The sequence below is a fragment of the Pararge aegeria genome, chromosome 12 (assembly GCF_905163445.1).
Source record: "Pararge aegeria chromosome 12, ilParAegt1.1, whole genome shotgun sequence".
Taxonomy (NCBI): domain Eukaryota; kingdom Metazoa; phylum Arthropoda; class Insecta; order Lepidoptera; family Nymphalidae; genus Pararge; species Pararge aegeria.
Genome location: NC_053191.1, coordinates 11091122 through 11114417, shown reverse-complemented (window position 1 = coordinate 11114417; position 23296 = coordinate 11091122). Strand labels below are relative to the sequence as shown.

General features: G+C 34.7%; 1 protein-coding gene across 1 annotated transcript in view; it reads right to left on the bottom strand.

The window, feature by feature from the left end:
• Positions 1-18326: 18326 nt before the first annotated feature.
• Positions 18327-23296, bottom strand: part of LOC120628184 (TWiK family of potassium channels protein 7-like) — a 95777-nt gene continuing 90807 nt past the window's right edge. The window contains exons 2-3 of the mRNA XM_039896430.1: positions 19934-20579; positions 18327-19066 (exon numbers count right to left, since the gene is read on the bottom strand). Of these exons, the coding sequence (XP_039752364.1) occupies positions 18327-19066; positions 19934-20459 (1266 nt within the window). The 5' untranslated portion in view covers positions 20460-20579. The remainder of the gene's footprint in view (positions 19067-19933; positions 20580-23296) is intronic.

Genomic DNA, 23296 nt, shown 5'->3' with positions numbered 1-23296 from the left:
ACATTATATGATCATTTTACCACCTAATTCGGTATACCTTCGTATTTAATCAACCGAAATAAAAAATTAGGAGGTTCTCAGTTCAACTGTAAGTTTTTTTTTTTGTATTTTTGTTACTCGATTACTCTGCCAATTACAGACCGATTTTTATGATTCTATTTTTGATTGGTATGTTATGCCTCAGAAGTGGTTCCGGTCAGTGGTGGTGGTAATTTCAAAGTGGAGGGATCTAGGAGATATAGAGACAACTTAAATATTATAGGCACGCTGCTAACAATTTGCCTTCCTTTAAAAATGCACCATGTTACTTTGTTTATAAAGTGGGTAAATAATTAAACTTATGTTCATGACATTGAGTTGGTGGGTATTTTGATATAAATACGGGTGCATTTTCTATACAATGCAGTCCTACATGGACTCGAGCGATGCAAAGATGCCTCCCGGTGTCATAGTCGTTTATCAGTCAGAAGTGGTACGGTACAAAAGTCTAGCCCACGTGACCTTGTTCGATTTGACTGTCAGCTGAAATGACGATTGTTCTTAGTGACTATTGTTTTTTGGAATGTGGCCATCTTTAACGATTGTCTGCTAAGCTTTTGGCAAAAGTGGTGATTGTGCTATTAATCTTACGGTGTCAGCAATGTGTTTGTGTGACCTTTTTACGAGAAAGTCTATGGCCATCTACGATAACGTCTGTGTGACCGCGTAATTGCGAGCCGTGTCATATTAGCTGCACCATATTTGCGTTGCCACTTACCTGCTAAATATGTCTGTTTGTTATATGTAAAAAGGGCAGGTACTGAGTTTCTTGCCGGTTCTTCTCAGTACAATCAGCATTCCGAATCGGTCGTAGATTCACATTTCCATACAATAAATAAACAAAAGTAACGTTTGACAGCAGTGATTGCAAGATTTACGCCTGTCGCATTGCTGTCGCAAGATACGTAATCACATCGGTGTCTCAGTCGTTTATCAACCATTTGGTCAGTTGGAACTGATGATGAAGACCACGGATGGCTACTGGGACTTAGTATTACACGGGTGACACGATTATGGTATATTGCTGTTAGTAACATGAAAAAAAATAGCCTATTTAGCGTCCCCGCTCAAGGGCCATTGGATACAGCCACAAAACGCCGGCATCATTGTATTTTCTGTGGTTTACATACATTTTCGCTGCTGCTCACTACAGAAAATATGCCGGCAGTGGCATTTGTAGTTGTGGCCTGTGGCCCGTGTGCGGCTACACTTATAATTTCACCAAATAAAATAAAGGTAACTGGATGATTCATGTGATTTTTTTTTATTTTAATATTTTTATTAAAAGCTTTTTAATGAAAGTCCTCTATTTTTACCCATTTAGGATCTATACCTCTAACAATAATGGAAGTGAACGACTTCTGTATATTTAATATATTCTGAAAGCTTTAATTCTTGCACACCTTAGTTGATGATAAATTTGCTTAATTAACTTTACTAAAATTATGTAACAAATAGATTGTATGTTCGAGTATGTCTCGAACTAACAGTTACATAAAAAACGTATTACCGTTTATTGGGTATATAAACTCCCTCAGTTTATGTAATCTTGCGCTGCAACCAACAGTTGAAGAGAGTGAAACCACAGGGTACAGCTAATACAACTAAACATAATTAAAAGTTCTAAAACATAATTCTTTTCTCTCTTCTCTTCTCAAAAAAACTTTTTTTTGCTTTTGATAGCCATATTCTTAAGGTCATGTCAAATAACTTTTATTTGACATCAGTTCTTGATCTTTAGGAGCCGCAACTATAGTTTTAGTGTGGATTCCCGACGCGACGCGGTGGGTCGGGGTGTGTAGAATAGCGGCTTAAAGTTTTGATACTTATTGAAGCAACTGCCAGTTCTACCATTATTGTTATTGACCCTATTGTTTAAACATACTCCACGCATTAAGAAATGGTCAAAAAATTTATTTGACATTTAACACGACCTCCCTGGCGCAGCGGTGAGTACGCGAGGTACGAGAGGTTCGATTCCCGGCCGAGGCTATTTGAGAATTAATAATTTCTGAATATTCTCTGGTCTAGACTGGTGGGAGGCATTGGCCGTGGCTAGTTACCACCCTACCGACAAAGACGTGCCACTAAGCAATTTCCTGTTCCGGTGTGATGTCGCGTAGAAACCTATTAAGCCACCATCCAACCATCCTAGACTATACACCGTATAACCATCTTAGACTGCATCATCACTTACCATCAGGTGAGATTGTAATCAAGGGCTAACTTGTAGTAGAATAAAAAAAAGCAATCCATCTTCTGCGTTGTTTTGTATTTTTTCTCTAATCTCGACGCACGTATGGGTAGACACTGACCCCCAAGACACGGGATATCCCAGTTTTGGGGTCCAGGGTAATTTAAAAAGAAAAAAATGTACTTTTAATCAAATAAAAACTATTCTTACTATTATTATTGGATCTGAGTTGTTAAATACGTTAGTAATGTTTGAAAGTTTACGATTGACACTGTCGCACTGATTTGAAGTTCTGAGAAAGGATTAACCTTTTTGTACATGTGATATGTGATAAGATTCCTTTTTTCTTGTCGAGGGAGCAAAACCCTAGAAACACGTTGATTTTTTTTCACTTTATGGAAGTCGTTTGAAAATTACGCGGAAACATTAAGGACTTCACAAGTTGCCTTGCTTGCACGGATTCAGTCTTTGAAGTTCCGCCACTTGGTTCAGGAAACTCTTTATTCTTGAGAGCAAGAAATTGAGATAAAAATGTCACTAGATATTCTGTTTTTACTTTAAAATTAAGTGATATTTTTCTTACGCTTCTATTTAAAAATACGTTCAAGATTGTACCTTCGCTTTTAAAAGTAACTTTAACAGTCAAAGCGAAGATGGGTTTAATTGGTTTTTTCTGGGAAGACACTTTAAGGAATAACTAAAAACTCTTTCTTATTTTAAAAATTTTCTTTGGTAAAGCTGAACTCATCAACTGGAGGCTAAAGCCGTGTGTAAAACCTGAAGTCATATAGTTTCTTCAATAAGATATCAGATATATATCTAACTATCACATACCTTTAAACGATCAATTATTTTATATATGCACATAAATATAATTTGAATACAGGCGGTTTCATGGCGATAAATCGATCTAGCTATTTTATGTTTAGGAAACGTAGTTTTATCCATGTTTTAGGCAATAAAAAATTACGACATAATATTAAGAATACGAAGATAAATTTCGCACTATCTAATGATTATAATAGATTAGGAAACTATAGGACCCCAGTTCGAGTCCGGATGTTTTTTTTCTCCCTTTTTGTTTCTCGACAGTTCAGTCTTCCAGGCGTTTTCATTAAATTGATTAGAATATTCGCAAGTATGATAATAATTCTTGTTTAGTAATTAAATTAAACAAGAATTATTATCATACTTGTGAATTCAATTAATATAAATAGATAAAATCATTTTAACTTATATTTCATGGCAGCTTTGAACTTTGATCTCCCGGGCACAGCGGCTTTAAATGGGAGGTCCCGGGTTCCACCCTACGGTATGGGCATTTATTTATTTTATTTGAACCAGTAATTTTATAAAGTGGGTAAATATCATCAATTTATCATCATAAATTCATATTTGCCAGATATTTTATTAAATTGATTAGGATTTTACAAATACCCTAATAACTATTAATTAATTCATAGATATAAAGAAACAATTAAAATTATATTTGATTAATAACCAATGTTCATGATATTGAGTTGGTGGGTGTTTCAATATAAATACGTGTGCATTTTCGATAAACTTCAGTCCTACATGAACTCGAACGATGCAAAGATACCTCCCGGCGTCTTAGTTGTTTATCATATTATTTGGGAACATTAATTCTGAATTTTCTCTGGTCTGGACTGGTCTGGTGGGAGGCTTCGGATTTGGGTTTAATATAACTGCCATACAAGTAACAGCCCGTTACCGTCTTAAACTGTATCTTTATTACTTACCAGCAGGTGAGATTGAATTCAACCACCACCATTTGATACCAGTTTTGTAGTGGAATACAAAAAAGTTACCGTCTGTGCGTATTTTGGTAAAAATACTGGTGCTGTTTAATGCAGAATTGAATCTTTTTACTGAAAGACCCGAGAGCCAGTAAATAGATAGCTTTGGTAATTAATTGGCTTTTGATTTGAAATAAGACGCGCAATCGCAATCGCAACCAATCAAGTAAATGTCGCCCTTAGATTATCTTGCTATTAATAGCGTTAATTATTTGCTCTTTGTTTTGGCGGATATCTCAAATATTATTAACAAATGGCAATTTAATCTTATTAGTGCCTCAGTTTAGATTTACTCAAGTATTTTATTTGTGCGAATAGTATTTTCGTTTAGTTTAGTTTAAAAAGGATGCTGCTTCTGATATTTTTTTTTTTTTCAATAAAAGCGTTACCAAATAGCTCCTTATTACGTTACGAATTGCTTCTGATTTGTTTGCTGTTGTTTAATTTCTTGAGGCACTCACAAAGTTTTAATTTAGCTCATTTATATTTATTTAGTAAATAAACCTAATTTCTAAGTTATGTGCGTTTTAAGTAATTAAAATATCACTTGCGGTGAAGGAAAACATCGTGAGGAATCCTGCATGCCTGAGAGTTCTACATAATGTTCTTAAAGGTGTGTGTGGAGTCCACCAATCCGCACTGAGCCAGTGGTGGTGGACGACGGCCCCTTCTCAATGTAGGAGGAGACCAATGCTCTGTAGTGCCCGGTAATGGGTTGATTTGATGACGATGATGATGATTGTAACATATTACTGACTTGTAATTTTTAAGTAAACTTTCACAGATTTACCGTACCCAGTTTCGTTTTGATTTTCACTATTGAGGTTTTAAACTAAGATTTTCGTGGTTAATCAAAATTTGTTAAAAACAGTACAACGGGTAAATACCACGATAATATTATGAGATTTGTCGATATTCCGACCCACTTGAATCCTTTCCAATTGAATCCCATCGTGACTTCGCCCACGATTATCGTAGTATGTACCCGCCAAACTATTTTCACTTATGAGTTTTTAATATTTCTTACTTTCTAGTAATTTCTTAATAAACAAAATAAGTAAAACATATTTTATATAAATTTCTTAAAACCAGATTATTTTTTAATAATATTGCCGTTATTTCTTTCGTTTTTGTACCAAATTATTATCCTACCTATTTATTATTCTTATGTATTACCAATTTCAAACTAAAAGTTTAGTCTCACTAAAATTAAAGTGAGCTAAAAACATTTCCCATTTCTACTCAGATTACATGCCTGCATTTTAATTACGAAGTCATGATGACCCAATTTGTTTTTATGTGTCTGTGAGTGAGTGGTTTTGTTTGATAATATGAGAAAATTTTCCCTTCAAATGCTTAAAAGATTGTTCTTTTGAATGCATAATACTCTACACTAATTACTGCAATCTGAGGTAAGTTATATAAAAACACGAACTGAGTTTTCAGTGTTATTTTTTCTTTTGTTTAATCCAAAATCAGTTCGTTAGAGCTGTTTCCGAGAAGCCAATCATATATAAATTTTCCCATACACAAGAATTGCTTACAACTAAAACGTGTATTAATTCTTGCATTGATTTTAGTTGACTAATAATAATTTTCCGATGAATAATTTCCATATTTGTATACGGATTTAGTTTTCATTATATCCACATAGAAAATAAACATAAATTCGTAAATAACTAGACTACTAGACTAGACGGTATACCCTTCTAAATTAAACATAAAACGTTTGCAGGTGGGGGAATCCGCGTGAAGCTATGCTCTGACTATCAAAAATACTGATATTTAACTAACCCATTATGTAAACTAGATAATATTATCTGAACTACGCCGGAGTAAACCTACTAACTCGCATGGATAAGGCATAACGCATTTTCCTTACGTGTCGATTTCTACCGGTTAACTCCTACGCAAGCCGCGTCAAAGAACTTTCTTTCTAAAATCTACAAAATCAAATAATACATGGCGTAAGTATGGCGTAAAAGTAACAATACGCGTAGAATTTCATTACCTTCGCCTTTTAAAACTTAATTTAAAAATGAATTTATAAATATACCTCAAATCTTATTATATTATATTTTTTATCAGTAGGGATATTTCAAATGGCGACGAAGATGGATACTCGAAAGAAATTCCACGCCTTCTAGTACGTAATGAGAAAACGAAACGCTTCGTTTACTTCTTCGAGGAATGTCTATTAGGTACTCTGTCAGTTAGGGTACAAAGTTTTTTAAGAGACATTGCTCAAAGGCGTTGGGCCAGTGATTAGCATGTTCGACTACAAAACGGATTCCCTAAACAAAATTCAAAGCTCAGTTATTACAGAGACTAAGAAGAAGCTCTCTTTTTTGTATATTTTTTCATTTGTTATATTCATATTATTTATTTATTTCCACATCTTTATTGCGTAACACAGAAAACAAACTATGGATACTCTTAAAATATGAAGGGCGAAAGGCGACTTTATCTCTAAAAGTGAACTCTTCAAGCTTATATGAAAAGTTTTATAAAGGGAATATACATGAAACCGGAAATACCATATAAACAAAAAAAATTATTAATTTACACTCTAAAATACATATTATTGTTTAAAGAGTAGAATAGAATAAAAACTTAATTGCGACAAAACACAGAATGAAACACATAAAGAAAACAGTAATAGTACATACTTAGTGCTAGGGTGCAAAGGCGGCCTTATCACTAAATGAGATCTTTTAAAAGCAACCAGAGTTAAGAGTACATGATGCACGTAATCCAAGCTTATCTATTGATTTAATATGTTCTGCTCATTTTTTAATCTTATTGCTCACAAAAATTTTCCCGTACATTTTTTTATTTGTCTGTATTTTCGGAAAAATAGATAGACGGATATACAGATACAGGTATAATGCTTTACTAAAGATAACAAAAACTTTTTTACCGAATTCTTTTTACTTGAGATGCATCCACCCGTATGTTAATGCGCTCTTTGAACGAATAAAAAATCTCAGATCAAAACAAACACCCGTAGATCACGAGAGGGTGTTTGTACAATTTATGAAAACAGAATGAAGTGTGCGTGAGTCAATATTCGAATACGATGCAAACAAATTGTTGAACATTGCTGATTCATGTGGGGTTGTCGGTGGTATTTTACCAAAATCTTTTTCGTTATGAAATATGTATTCGCCGCGACCGCGTAGTACATAAATACATATTGCTGGCATTTATGTTTTTTATTATCAAACAAGTAAACTTCTATATTTTCATATTAATAATAGGTAAGTTTATGAAACTATTCAAAAATTCATGATTCTAGACTCATTGGTTAAAATCGGTAAGTTTTAAGAAGTCTTTTAGAAACCCTGCCTAGATTGAGCCAGTTGAGATGCGACTCAAGGATGTTAAATCATTTATTCGTCTACCATAATGAAACATAATAAATATCAATTCGTTTAGTACCGAACCGCACAACTCTGTCCTAAGTCTGATAAGGGCTCTGCTGGTTTAATTACACAATATAACAACGAGAATTCATTTAAATTTTCCTTTATAATATCTTTTTTATGAAAAGTCTTTTCCAGAAAGAGTTCCATTATTATTAGAAGTTAAGTATAACTTCTAATACGTGTGGCGTAACAAGATAAAAATCTTTTCAATAATTTTACCTTTCGCTTTGTTCTAAGTTTGTACAGAAAACGACACTATTAAAGATAAAAGGCGTTTCATACATTGTAATTTTTACTATAACGCATTATCTAGTTATCTCACTCGGTTTCGCAACTTCATCCTGTTAAAATCGTGTATCCAGCACATTTTGTTACATCGTATAATTTCAGTCGAATGATTTTTTCCTAACGCCGCTAAAGAACGGACGAAGAACGTGGGCGACAACTTTTATATATATAGGTATATATATACGTCACATACGTACGCTATATACATATACATATAACGTAGTCCGGATAAGTCAATGACTTCCATAGTAACGAATCTAAGAAGTAAGAGTCCGATGGATGTATAGAAGTGCAAACATAATTAATCAATTACTAACAACAAAATATCAAATTTGTTTTAAATATCGTGACATGAACATACCGCGGATTGCAATTTGCGTGTTCATTACTCCAGTAAATTGACATCGAGCTATACAACACTTGATGTTGCGGCTATTAAATTCAAACTGGCGAGATCGTGAAAACTGCTGTGTCCTGCCAACATGCTCGTACAACTATGCCACACTGCTGGTAGTGGAAATCCTGCATGCTTTTATTGCTAGATACCTCTAAGTTGTTGCAAGCAGTAATACATATTGTTTGTTACATAGTGTTTCTTATCTGTATATATATCATGGATTTCCGTAAAGTAACGCCGGTTTCTATCCATTATTTCTAACCAGCATTCAGCTGCCACTGCACCGATCTTAATGAAGTTTAACAAAAATAAGGTTTGCATCATGAAGACAGATGAAATTTGTCAGCTCCTCTATTTTCCTGAAATAAAAAAATTCGGGAAATTAGAGGTTTCCGACATAATTTACAAATTAGTTTTCTTAAGTTAAATTACAAAATTTTCAAAGACGTAACTTGCAGCTTTAAGATATAGTCATAAACTTTTATTTAACTCTGCTAAAATATTAAAAATATGAAATTCATGATTAAAGTAATAATTATTACCTACAAAAAAGTCCGCCGGGAATATATGTAACTATCATGGTTAAGTCGCATGAGCAGCTTTTGTTTTCTAACATTTTATTAGAAAGTAAAGGATTAATTTTTATTCAAATACATAGTTTTATTATTGGTATTTATTTAGAAGTGAAATACTTTTTCATTAATTCGAATCACATTTAATTTTGAATGTATCGCGGTTTAAAAGAAATAAGGAATAGGTACATCTAAACGAAACATCTATGTTAGAGCTACACTTAAATTAAAAAGATCTATTTAAAAACGATAACTAAAACTACGTATTTAAGTATCTTCTCTTTTAACTAAACGGTTACTATTCGTTGTTGGAATTGTACTACGTATTTTAGTGTTTTCCCTCTAAACTAAACGGTTACTATTCATTTTTTGAAAAAAAATATGGTGTTGTTCGTGTATAAAAGCTGAAACCGACGTACCTACAAAATTCTGCTTCAAACGAAAGTGGGTCCCATCCAATTAATGACTTCAGTTAACGTTGATTCCCCAGCACAATCCACTATTTTTTGCTCCTGCTACTGCCAAACATCTCTCAAATCCTTTGAAAACAAAAATAAAACGCAGACAAAGTCTCGGGAAACAGATAGTCTTTAATAAATACAGTTGATTGCTGTTTCCATAACGGAAACCAATTTTAACTATTGCTCAAACATTCGACTGTGCCACGCTCGTGGAACTACTGCATTAGGTTATTGCTGAATACATTTAGTTCATTGCAAGCAATAATCTTTAATCGGAACTGTTCATTGCTACCCCTGGCGTAGAAAACCACTATTTAACTACTGCTAGATATTTTTATGTACTCGTATATACTAAACAAAAAAAGTTTTTCATCCATAGAGTGTTTAAAAAAAAATACTGAAGTCTTTTTGAAAACGGATTTATCTTAATTGGTCACTACTGGGAATGAAATCTGCCTTCCGAACTGGTGGTATATTTACTAGACAAATATAACAATGCATGTTTAGTTTCAATTAAGTTTATTTATTTATTTAAATTAGGTACTTTGCCTTTATTTCAAATAAATGAGTTATGAATTTTGAGTTGATTATTATGATAGCTAACTTAAGCCCTAAATTAATATTAATCAATCAAAAGCAAGATCTTCAGATCGAAAATTTAATTCGGTAGTGAATTCTTTTCATACTTTTCCCTAACGATAAGGATGGCCTTGCTAACTTTTTTATTGAAAATGTTACGCTAAAACTTGTAACTAAACTAATTACTATACAAGTCACGCTCACGTGGAATGATGCCAAGAATGCGCCTGATCCTTTGCGCAAAAAATTAACCAGCCCTTCAGTCACCTGATAAGTCCAACAATCACGGTGTCTCGCAAGAATTTTTTGATCTCCGCCGCAAAGGGAACAAACATAACCTAACTTATTTTATTACATCATCTGAAAATTTTAGTTCTGATTGATAATTCACTTTCGGCAGTTAAAACCCGCATCGCTTCCACGGTACCAGAGAGATCGTTCGTTAGTGTGGAATGTAGAGCCACAGAAAACAAGGAAATCATATTATCTGTAATTATAGATCAGCGGGTTGCAGCGGAGCGTGTTCATTACTCCAGCAAATTGCTACCGATTTATGTCGAAACAAGCGTGCCAGCGATTAAATTGAAACTGCCGAGATCGTGAAAGCTGTGCACTGTGTCGCGGTCAAAAGTGTCACGTTAAAAAAAACCTTTATAATAGGACCGCTGTCGTAGCTCGTATATATTTTTAGTGAATTGCGCTCTGAAATTGTTGACGATTTTATTTATTACGTTGACAATATATATTTTATAAAACCGTGAATGTTTTTATAAAGTCATTATAGACATCTCTATTGATGGATACCAGCAGGTATTGGTCTAATAGAAATTTCCGCAAGACACTGTCTTGCTCCGCTTGCGCTCAGTGAAAAATTACATGCGACTAATTGGATAGATATTGTTTGGCCACCTAGTGAGGGATTAACAAAAGTTGTGCTCTCTGACGCAAATCGCTTTGCTATTGGTGTCCTTGACACGTTGAGATACTCTCTCAACCACAGGATGTTACAACAGGTGTGCCTTATACCGCCAAGATTGCGAAAGCTGCGCACTGAGTCGCAATCAAGTGTCACGGTAAAAAAACCTTTATAATATTACCGCTGTTGCAGCTCGTATATATTCTTAGTGAATTGTTCTCTAAAATTTTTGACGATTTTATTTATAACGTTGACATATATATTTATAAAGCTGGGAGTGTTTTCAATAATCATCTAAGAAATCTATATCATTGAACGTCTACGGGTAGTCATAGGTATTGTGTAAGAAATTGCCAACGCGGCGGTCTGGTATATCTTATATCCTTGTATCCAATGACTACATGTATCTTGTTGCACATGCCCATATCGTTTGCCTACCTATCGAGGCAAATGGCAATCGCGCGGGATCTCCACGATATTGGTTTCCTCAAAATAAGGAGTTACTCTGTTCACCAATTTAGCTTAAATTGTAAACTGCAAAGTTTATGTCGCTGTCAAATCTGGCAATTAAAATAAACCTATATTATATTATGACGGCTGTGGTATTTATATTTTTATTGAATTGTGCTCTGCAATATATGACGTTTTTATCTCTCTCCACTGATTAATATCAAAACAAACATGCCTGCTACTTGATGCCAAACAATGCCAAGGTCGTTTAATTATTTGCTGCATAAGTTCCACGCTGAAGAAGCGTTGTTGCAGTCAGTATTAATCTAGCGTAGTCAAATTGTGTTCTAAAAGTTCATGATTATTTTATATTTATTGCGAAAATAGATTTATTTTATGTTTTTCTAGCTGTTCCTACAATTTCACTTGCGTACAACCTTTGTGTCCACCACTTAATCTACCTTAATATATAAAAAGTGAAATAATCCTCATGTTATTAATAACTCACTCACTGACTAACCACGAAACCTCAAGAGGTTTGCAGTCTCAAAACAAGCTTGAAGTATAAGACTCAGCTTTATTCATTGCTGCGATTTTTTTTCCTCCTTTATAACCACCTAAAACCGCATACAATTATCCGGCAGAATATAACGACACCCTTTTGCATAATATTGCTGGAATATATTTATTATTATCATAAAGCTACAGCTGAATTGTATTATGAAATAAAATCTTATCAGCTTACAGTCGGATATCCTCAAAGGATTTAAAAAAATGAGAAAATGTTAAACATTAAACCACACGAGATAAATTAAATTAATGTTCTACGGAATTGATATCTTAAAATGTCCTCGATTGTATATGTTTATCTCCAAAGTTTAACCCACAGTACCCTTTATTATCTCTTACATTGTACATAAACATTATTATTTATTGTTTATTGTTATTAGGTACACAAAACAGGTAATAACTAAAAGTAGATCATATAAGTAATAACAAGTTTTGTTCTAAGCTACAACCCAAATGTATGTGTACACAACTTGGAATTAAATTAAACAAAAAGAAAAACTTAAAAAATAATATATACATATATGACTTCCCTAAAGATTATGTGGAATAGTGCTTAATAATTTATTTTTAAAAATATTTATCCTTTTGTTAAAAATGTCAATATTACGATTACTTGATACTAAATCATTATAAAAACCTCACATGCGGACGATGGGATTGTAAAAGGAAATATTGTTCTTGTAGACACTTAGGACAAAGGTACACTTAAAAATATTTTAATCTGGTATTTACGCGAGTATTTATAGTAATGAGCGAGAGTAAGACGGAAGAATCAATATGAATTATGATCTTATTAACTAGCTATTTTAAATAATATTGGGTTATTCCGTCAATAATTAAATACGATGCACAATGAATCTAGCATTGTGCATTTCATGTCAATCAAAATTGTCCTTGACAGCATGTCACTAAAATGATGGGGACATCAGAGATTTATAAAGCGGGGGCAGGGCGGGTGGCGGGCGCGACGTTTAAACTCCTGCCTAATTACAGACATACTTTCAAACATTGCATCCGTGTGAAGCCGGGGGGGTCGCTTGCACATGATATGTTGTCATGGGCCTTTTGTGGCGAGACTTTTGTATTCGGTCGTGGTATTCGCGACAGTAGTATAACATGTCTTTATTTTTTGATACCTACTACCAATATTGCTACGACTGTTATAAATACTAAAGTGGTATGTTTGTTTGTGACCTATGCTCAGCTCAATTGATAAACCGACTTTATAAAATTCAACACAGATAGCTTGCATTTAACGTACCGACATAGGATGCTTAGACGTTTGACTAGGAAACAAAATATAACCTTTTAACTAATTAACTAACATAGTGTTAATCCAGTAAATTACTTTTAAGTGTTTGCCCAACGTTTGTGAAGAAAAGCTTCAAACGTCGAAGAGACAGTTTGGCCTAGTCTGACGTAACTCTAATAAGGAAGATTCGTCGTCAGCTATAATTGACGGCCCGGCTGGCTTTTAACGAGACAAATTATTTATTATTGTTATTATGAGTGAGGAAATATAATCAGTACTTAACCTGGGCTATATTTTCATCATCATAATCACATCAACCCATTACCGGCCCACTATAGACCACGGGTCTCTTCCCACAACGAGATGAGGTGTAGTCCACCACGCTGGACCAGTGCGGATTGGTGGTTTCTACACACCATTAAAAAATATATGTAAAACGTACATTGTGCTTGTACAGGTTTTGATGGGCTTTTTTATTATACAGAATTTAAAACTTAAGAAACCCCTGACTTTCTTATAAAACGACACCCTTTTGCAAAATATTGCTGGAATATGTTTATTATTATAATAAAGCTAAAGCTAAATTGTATAATACAATTTAGCATTCAAATAAAATCTTATCAGCTTACAGTTGGATATCCTCAAAGGATTTAAAAAAATGAAAAAATGTTAAACATTAAACCTTACGAGATAAATTAAATTAATGTTCTACGGAATTGATATCTTAAAAAGTCCTCGATTGTATATGTTTATCTCAAAAGGTTAACCCACAGTACCCATTATTATCTCTTACATTGTACATAAACCCTTGACTTTCAATGTAGTGTACATTATTCTTCTAGTCAAGCCCTTTCATTTGATACCCATATTGTTGGGAAAATATATATAAACCGCCATTTTGTGGCTGCGGCCATCTTGGATCGTTATATGCGTTTCAAACAAAAAAAAAACAAAATTGGTTCATCTATGCGGTGAAAACGATTCCATAGACGGACACACACACACACACACACATACATCTAACTTATAAAGCCCCGTCGATCTCGCGTGGGAGGTTAAAAATAAATGAACTCAAAGCGCTGTCAACCCTATTTACACTAAATCAATGTTGTTTAGAGAAAATGGGCTTAAACATAAAATAGCAAATAGTTATTTAGAGCTTTCTATAGAGCTTCCGACATTTGAAAGGTGCTCTCATTTTTATTGTAGCAAAACACTGAATAACAATTCCGACCATTCCGACTTCCGATTCCGATAAACTCCCTTTTTTTGTAAGATATATTTCATGTGAACATCGAATGTGACGACTCAGAGCGTCTGTATGCGTGGCGACATACAGTGGGCAAAAAATCAAGCTTATCTTCCATGAGAAAAGTAACCTTACAAAAATATCCATTTACTTGGTATTCTGATCTGTATGCTTAGCTTTGTCTATAGCTTAGTTTCTGGAGACGGCCATAGGCACCGCCGATAAATTCTTAATCTAATGGAACATCAAAAACTCTATGCTGACGAAGTTGTTGGCATGCGCTTGTAATATATATTTGTCAAGTCATGTAAAATGAAAGTGGGTTAGGTAAATTTTATCAAATCTCAGGAGTACTCTGATATTTCTTGATAAAAATATCTCAAAAAACTCCTAGTCTTAAATATGCTTAAGCTAAGTTAATGACTGTAGATACAAAACACGCCCGCTTGGAATGAAGTCAAAAATATTTATTTTCTGTTTCTTCCTTATAAATGAGTTAAGTCTTAAATAACAAAAAATTCCACCATAAAAGTCGTAGAGGTACCTCGTTAGGCATAATTTACGGGACGATTTGGCTCCCGTCTGGGTACGCAGCGCAAACTGGCATCACCTGGCCTAAATTAATACTACGCTGATTGCTGGCTCATTAACTAGACAGATTTGCTATTCTGTTGAAATATATTAAAGTTATGTGAATATTGTAAGAAATGCATAAATTTTAGAATTTAAACGTCGCGCGAGAAGTTCTTGACTAAGAGCAACGAATGGGTTCAGTGCTCTTAATCTTACTAGTCGGGCAATCTCCGACGAAAATGCACGTGAGTTCAGCAGTGAATTACATAGTAGGTAATGCATCAATTTTACATTAACTGTTACTAATATTACTTTTTTATCTATTTATTTTTACTCTGTATTCGTACTCCACATCAAGTTCACAAAGTCAAAAAAAGAACAGTAGGATACAAAAGGTAGCTTTATCGCTAAGTTGCGATCTTAGGATTTTAAAAAGTACGAAAAATTGTGTACACAGTGTTGTGCGTGTTTAATATTATAGGCTCTGAAAGTACTATATCAATTATAACTATTTCTTTTTCAGAAGAAAGCTTAACTATCAAGAAGTAAACTAGGCTTAAATTTAAAAATAAATAATCGGAGATCCTTAAGAAAATTGCAAGAATTTTTCCTAAAATATTCAATTCAGGGCGTGCCCTGAGAAAACTATTTATTATAAAAAAAAAATAAGTATGAATAATTAAAGTACGTATTATTACCTACAAAAAAGTGCAAGATTGATTATATCTAGACATCATAATTAAAATAATTATAAATAATATAAAATCATTATAGTCGCAATAGCAGCTCTTGTGTTATAAAATTTACTAGATCGCGAGAAACAAAATGAGTTAAAATAGTATCGCAACATACGTCGTAACATCCAGATCTATTAGCCAGCATCTCGTTTAAATTGATTTGGTACTCGATTTGGTTAGCTTGTTGGCTAAACAGATTCCGTATTAAGAATTTCCATATTATATTATACGGGAACACATTTCCTCTCTCAAAACCCTCAACTCGAAGATGTTTGTCCTGACATAACTCTTCAACTTTGGGGATAATAATTGTAAAAAGGGGTTTGTTAGGATCGCCTTTTCGTTTTGCCTAACAAGGGATAAGTGGAACTATGTGAGGGTCAGGGTGAAAAGCAATATAGGAATCTTCCCAGCTCTTTCGGAAATAGGTCAAATCTAGAGAGATATTTTCATGTCTAACTCCTATCAAAAGGAATCCAGTGAATCCAGAACGCGCAGAGATTAACCTACTTTGTTATCGATTTGTTAAATCGGTCAGATTTTGGTATACAAATTTTAAGATACGAAAATACTACCGGAAGAGAACATAGCGACTTAGCTACTGTATAGCTATTGAATTATTGAATGTAGCTCTGTAAGAATTGATTCGTTTCACAAAATAATATTATTGTAAATAGGGTAAATACTTTTGAAACCGGTGGAAAGGAAAGGAAAAGAAGGATCCTAATATTTATTATCTTTGTAGATAATACCCCCGATTCCTACGTTTGAATGGAGCTCTTTTCCTGTTATCAGTTTTGGAAGAATCGAGCGATCCTTTTATATTTACGAGATATTAATAGGTTCGCATAATAGGCATTAAATAAACAAAATCTCTCAAACCTTACCCTTGTTGCCCGTATTAAGCAGAAATGAAGCTAAAACCAGGTTCTAGAGTTCTATTTAAGTGTTTTTTGCTATACTGGCCTTAGTCACTTCGTATGTTAAAAAACTTTTTTCACAGAAACAAAGTTTTATTTCATCTAGTAACTAACTTAAATTATACATAGACAATCGAAAATGTATTTTTTACCTATGTTACTATATTACTCATTCAAAAAACTAACCGGTTATGATATAAATTGTTATGCAGGTATTTTTAACTCTAGAATAATGCATATATATATTTTATGGGTATATACCACAGAGTTAGTCGCAAGATAGACCTTATATAATTTTTATACTGTATAAGGTACTGGCCTAATATAGATAGTGCCTTTGTAGAATATTGTCCGTTACATTGCTGGAAGCGTAGACAAATAGTATAGTAAATAGTTATAGTTAGTTTCACATCGCTCACCCAGAGTGGAGTCACGAACAGCTGCTTGCGGCTCTATACTTGCGCTTTATTAATGGTCACCGCAAAGCATAAGCTTACGAGTAAAGGAAATACTAGGTACCCTAAAACTAAGATCTATTCAGTGTACTTCGATCAGACTCAAAAAAAAGTTGAAACGAGACAAAGTTATGTGGCTGACATACATCTGTCTCTTTTTATTACTAAGTAAAGTCTGAGCAAAATCAAACTACGCTCTAAATTACGATCTTAGTCCGACAGTCAATAACAGAAACTATCCAGTTACAGGTTTTTTCATAAACATTGATGTATAATGTATATAGACTACTATACTAGTTTATTTTATGACGTGCTTGTCATCGCAAACGACCGATCGACAAAGCAAATCATGGCATTTAATCCTCCAATTGAACGGCCTCTGCCCATAACGTCTGATGAATATAACCCCTATAAATCATGAATCTGCTCTGTTTATAGACGGGCTTGTAACGGTATTGAATTTCGGATACTTGGTAATGCGAAATGGCTGCAGTCTCACGTGTTATTTATACATAAAACATTAATTGAGATTTAATCTCAATTCATTTGTTTTACTTTATTGCTATTTTAGTTTCTACTTACTGTAGTGTGTGTAAGCGTGTGTGGACAAAGTACGGAGTTTTTATTTTCTATACCGATGTATGCTTCGACTACGTATGGTACACCTTAGGTAATTTTGATTAAAGTTCTTCGTTATTATTTCAAACGATTTTTGTTTACTGACTTTTTGTGACTGGTTAAGTATTATTTGTCCACCTATATGGGGTCTACTAACAGAATATTTTCCAATGCGAAGTGGACACTCGTACTCTTGTACTTTTTATCAATATAGTGTCTCAGCTAATAGTTGAGTTATGACGGTAATATTGACTCTTCTACCCCATCCTCATTTCCGATTAATAAAATTATTAACATTACTCTAGTATGGGTAGAGGGATAAATATAAAAAAAATATTACACAGTTAATTGTAAAACTTTATTAATATATAACAAATCGTGTCCAAACCAACAACTTTTTACTTAATTACGTAAGTGAAGTGTCTAATTACATGAACACGTCGTCCGCAAGCACACGATTTTCTGAACCGGCACTTTCATCCTCAAATGTCACCATTTTGTCTCGTCGGACCCGCGCTCTTTCACTGAAAGAGCTAACACCGACTGACAATAACTCGCTAGCGCCAACCCCAGCACCACTTAGATTAAATTCACTTAAACTGCGCGGTACAAAATACTCAACACAACGCTCTGCGTGGCCTGCCGATCGACGCCCTGGAGTGTTTCTCTGGAAGCTCTCCTCTCCATATGCCGAGGACTTTCGTCGAGGCAAACTGTTGAATTTTGTCGGATTCGAGCTATCAATCTTAAAAGTCACTTGTGCCCTTTTATCCTGGCAGTTCACAGGCGGCCTTTCAGCCGCCTCTCTATGTCAAGACACCACGGCCATGGACATCTTATCATCACATTTCTCCACACTGTGAATTGCACGAGTTTTCGAGCCGCCTGTACAGAGTGATGTAAAACCACGCAATATCGAACTCATGTCCTCCTGAATTAAATTAAAACACATAGCTACTACAACTATTCCCACTAAAATATATATACAGCACACTCCGACAGCCATATCTTCTGTTTTCGCTGAAACGGTGCTGGCATACAGTCCTGGCTTTAAATTACCGAACCCTATTGTCGCGAGACTTGAAAAGGAAAAGTAACATCCATCCACAAAGGTCCACCTTTCCGTTGTATGAAATACAAACGTACCTAAAGCTATATATAGGACAATGAGAAGTAAACTTAGAACGATTGGCACTCGCGTATGGTCCCGACATGTCCAATGATATCCTCCACTAAAGCTGTCAAGGTTTAGAGCAGCTTGGAACGGCGTTCGTTTCTGACGATCGTATAGTTTATCTTTCCTATCACAGTCTACAAATTGCCTGCACTCAACACCGGGTAGCGAGTATCGACTGAGACAATCGGCTTTTGTGTGAAAATTTCCGCTTTTTAGTCTTGCCGGGCAAAGTTTTGAGTACAGGGCTCGAAAATTTCTCGCAAGGGCTTCGCCTATTGTTGACAAATATAGCATTATGAGTGGTATCCCGATACAGGCATACGCTACTGCTACCAGCTTTCCCGTTGATGACTTTGGAGTCACTCTCCCGTGACCTGAGGACAAAGAAATTTTATTTTAATCGATAGCAACATAACATACACCTTATTGAATTAATATGTATGTATTTATATAATAGTTATATTTTCAATTACCAATCCAGTAGGTACTAGGTTTTCTCTTAAAAAGTCACAGCCCGGAGCCTGAATTTAGGAAATTCATGTTGTCAAGCGCCGGAGAGCATGCGTTAGTTAGGGTTATAATAACTAATTTGTCATAATAATCGTTTGGAGCAGTATGGAGCATTATAGCACTGAATAATCCCACCTTCCCGCTCTCCCCTCTCTCTCTTCTCTTCTTTTTTTCATTCTAGTACAGTTACACACAGTTACGTACAGTTTGCACTCGACTGCAATCTCCCCTGACGATGAAGTCTATTTTGGTAGCAGTCTAGTCTGTTAGAGGAATGTCAGTTGTATTAAACCCCTCTCCTACGGATTCTACTCGGCATCTTACTGGAACCTGTATCGTGTGTGTGGTGGTGGTGGCCTTTGTTAGTAGGGAGGTAACTAGCCACGGCTAAAGCCTCCTAACCAGACCAGACCATAGAAAATACAGAAATATAAATTTTCATATTGTCCCTGCCGGTGATCGAATCCGGAACGTCCCACTTAAAGGTTATACCACAGCGCTGACCACCATGCCATTTGCATTTTGATGTATTATTTTTAACTGTACGAAACGAAATAAATATTTTTTGTTTTTTTTTTTGATGCCAATGAGCAGTGATCGAGGGTAATGATTAAGATTTTTAATTTTTACTAGAGTAAGAATTAATGGCATATTTTTCTTAAATCGCAATAAAATACAAACTACAACGAACTAAGTACATTAAATCTCGAATTTTATTACTGTAAACTTACCAATTGTCGTTATTAGAGTAAGTGCATATAGAAAGCTGCCAGCAAATGTCCAACGATAGTCCATAGCGTCGTAATGTGAAGATATATTGGGTATTTCTCCAGCTTGCATTGACTTTATTAAAATTTTCTGGAAGTCCATCAACTCTTTCGCTGCTAACTTCGTCCAGTTCTCCTTGTAAAGTATATTCAGATCCTCGGTTATGGACCAGAGTCGTTCCACTGTTTTAGACCTCAGATCACCACTTTGGGTTTGGCTTAAATTTGGTTTTGATGCAGCAACTGACGTTTCTTCTGGGAGTGAATTGCCTTCTATGGCAAGAAATAAAAACGCACCAAGGAGGTTGTATGTCAAAACTAAAAAGCATATTGCTAAACAAGTAAGAGGTGATGCGCGGCGTTTATGGGCGCATCGGCAGCAAAACAGCCTCGTATCATCTCTACGTGATATGAAACAGCAGTTGGGTTCTTCTATCAAGGCGGGTTCGGTTCGTAACGCACGTTTCGAACGCCCACCTTCTTCTATCATGATGATCAGTGGCTCATGCTTTAGCGAACCTTATACTTTTTATGGTGTCTTCTCTTCTTAGTTCTTAACATTCTAATTTATATTTTCGGTATCAGAAGACGGATGTTAGTTGAATGTGTTCTGTAACAAAGGAAAAACAATTTTAATACTTAATAGATCGGTAAATTTTTAATGTCCTCAAAATCCCTTTGGAACATGTCAGTCAATGGCTTGAAGCTAAGGAATATATCACTCTTTCATATCAAAAGGGAATTCTGCATCTCTATTATTCTCTGTTGCCCGCGTTCGTCGTAACGTTTATTAAGGTTTTAACTAATCAAAGGAACCGCTTGTTTTTCTGGGATGTAAAAGTAGCCTATAATACTTTTCGTTATATCAAGTAACTGTATACCAAAAATCAAATTGATTAGTTGTTCAGCCAGGTCGTGTAGGAAGGACAAACAAACAAACACACTTTCACTTTTATAATATTAGTAAGGATTAAAGTTAAACATATAGAGTTCACTCATATAGGCATAAACGACTATTCGTGTTACACAGACTAGTTCTCTAGGTGCTTTTAATATTATCCCCTGAACAGAAAATTTCCTTTTGAAGTGGTCGAGTATATAACGAGCTTTCATCTACGAGTATTAGTACGTAACTCGTTTAGGATTTATCAATACAAAGCTGAAACTTTAGATAATGATGTATTACGAAAATTAAGCTTAATTTGCTATACTCGGCGAAAAGTAGGAGAATCTGTATGGTGTAATTTATAATTTTCACACCAAACAGATCTTTGGAAATGTACTCTCTACGCAAGTTTCGCTCTGACACAGGAGATCCCCAGGAGCTGTTGACTTCACAATGAATAAGAGTTAAGAGTTTAGAGTCGTGCGTAGAGAGTAGTTTATTGAAAATTTGTTTGGTGTGGAGCATAAAGAATGAAGAAATTATTAATTACACCATACGTATTATCCTGCTTTTCAAGGAGTATAGCAAATTAAGCTAAATTTTTGTAATATGTCATGGAATTCCGTAAAGTAACGCCTGTTTTTATCCAATAATTATATAGTGTGATCTTAGCATAGAAGTATGTTACTCAACGCAATATTCTGTTCAAAATACCTACTAGTAAATTGTATTTACTAGATAGTATATTGAATTTCCAATATTATTACAGATTAAGTTATAGTTACTTGTGATATCAGTAAGAAAAGCAAACGAACGAACGATGAAATAGTAGAATGGTAAGTTATATTTGGGTTTAATTAATTTCGTATTATTCACCTAAGCGATGAGTGGCAATATTTGGGATTAACTTTTTAAAATTGTTGGTGATCGATATTTTTTGTTAGGATATGATTGCATTAAGCAGGACTTTTAGTATAAAAATATACATTATAAGGCTGTTTCTATTTATAAGGTTAAAAAAGGACCTTGAAATGTAGATAGCATTAAGATACCTCTGATTTTGGTACGTACTCAGCATGATACATCAAACCGTAATTGAATAAAGAAAGTGTATTGACGCATGGATCGACATACGGATAGGCAGACTGCCTATCCGTATGTCGATCCATGTCCGTCGATTAGTAGTTGAGCTTTTGGTTACAGAGCTCGTCAGGGGAAGTTCTAACGCCATACAACATTGCTGTGTTCCAGTTTGAAGGGCATGGTTTGCGGTTTAATAACAGGTACATGAGGTTTAACACCTTCGCTTGAGGTTGATGTACACAGGGCTGCACTTTGTTAGACGTATTTCTTGCCTGCCTTGCGAAGTGTTGATTGACTTTATTGCCATCAATTGTGGTTAGGTTTGTCTAGACCGAAAGAATAGACGAGCTGACAAATACCCCATAAGGGTTCCTTTTTTCGATTCGGAACTCCGAACAAACTCTTTCAATATCCCCCCAAAATGTAATAACCATAAAATAAAACAAACTCAAATTGGAAACAGTTGATGCTAAAAGTTGTATCTCTAGGGAACGCAAGCGCTTCGACTACTTCAAACCCAATCCACGTACACGGGAGTAAATCGAAACTTACATTATAAATCGTTATTGTTCTGCATGAATACAGCCCATTGTAAGCAGCTGGAGCAAACTTTTTAATAATTCGTTTCATGCGGGACATCTGCGCGGAAAATATATTCAGAGTAGCAAAGACCTACACAATATGAACCGAGAGCGAGTGAACGATAATGTTCGCATGGTTTTAGTGAGAACTTTATAAATATATTACACACAAAAACACTCTGTTATTAAAAATTTGTGTGAGTGATAATGATGTGAATTGTTATAGAATTTTCAGGTGGTATATCGATTTCGAACTATAAATATGGAAACACGTTGAACCAATAGAGCTTATACTCGAACACATATTAAGGACTTCATGTTATTCAAACTAGTTCTCTAGGCACTACAATATAATCCCCTAAACAAAAGATTTCGTTTTGAAGTGATCGAGCGTATAATGAGCTTTCATCTAGTAGTAGGAAACTCGTTTAGGATTTATCGAAACAAACCTTACTTAATGTGATCTTAGCATAGAAGTATAGGTCTGAGAGTGAGTTAACAATATTTTTAATTTGAATTTTATAAATTTACTAGCGGACCCCAGCGCCATCTGTCGGGCTGATTTGTGAATCTAAACCATTCAGGGTACCACCCAAACGCATACCGAAAAATTCATTCGAATCGGTCCAGCCGGTTAGGCGGAGTTCAGTGACATACACACGCACACAAGAAATATATATAAAAAGATGTTACAAAAAACGCTGTAGTAAGGTATGTATTCCTCGCTCTTTAAAACCTGTGTAGAGAAATGGGCTTCTCACGTAGAGATTTCGGCCG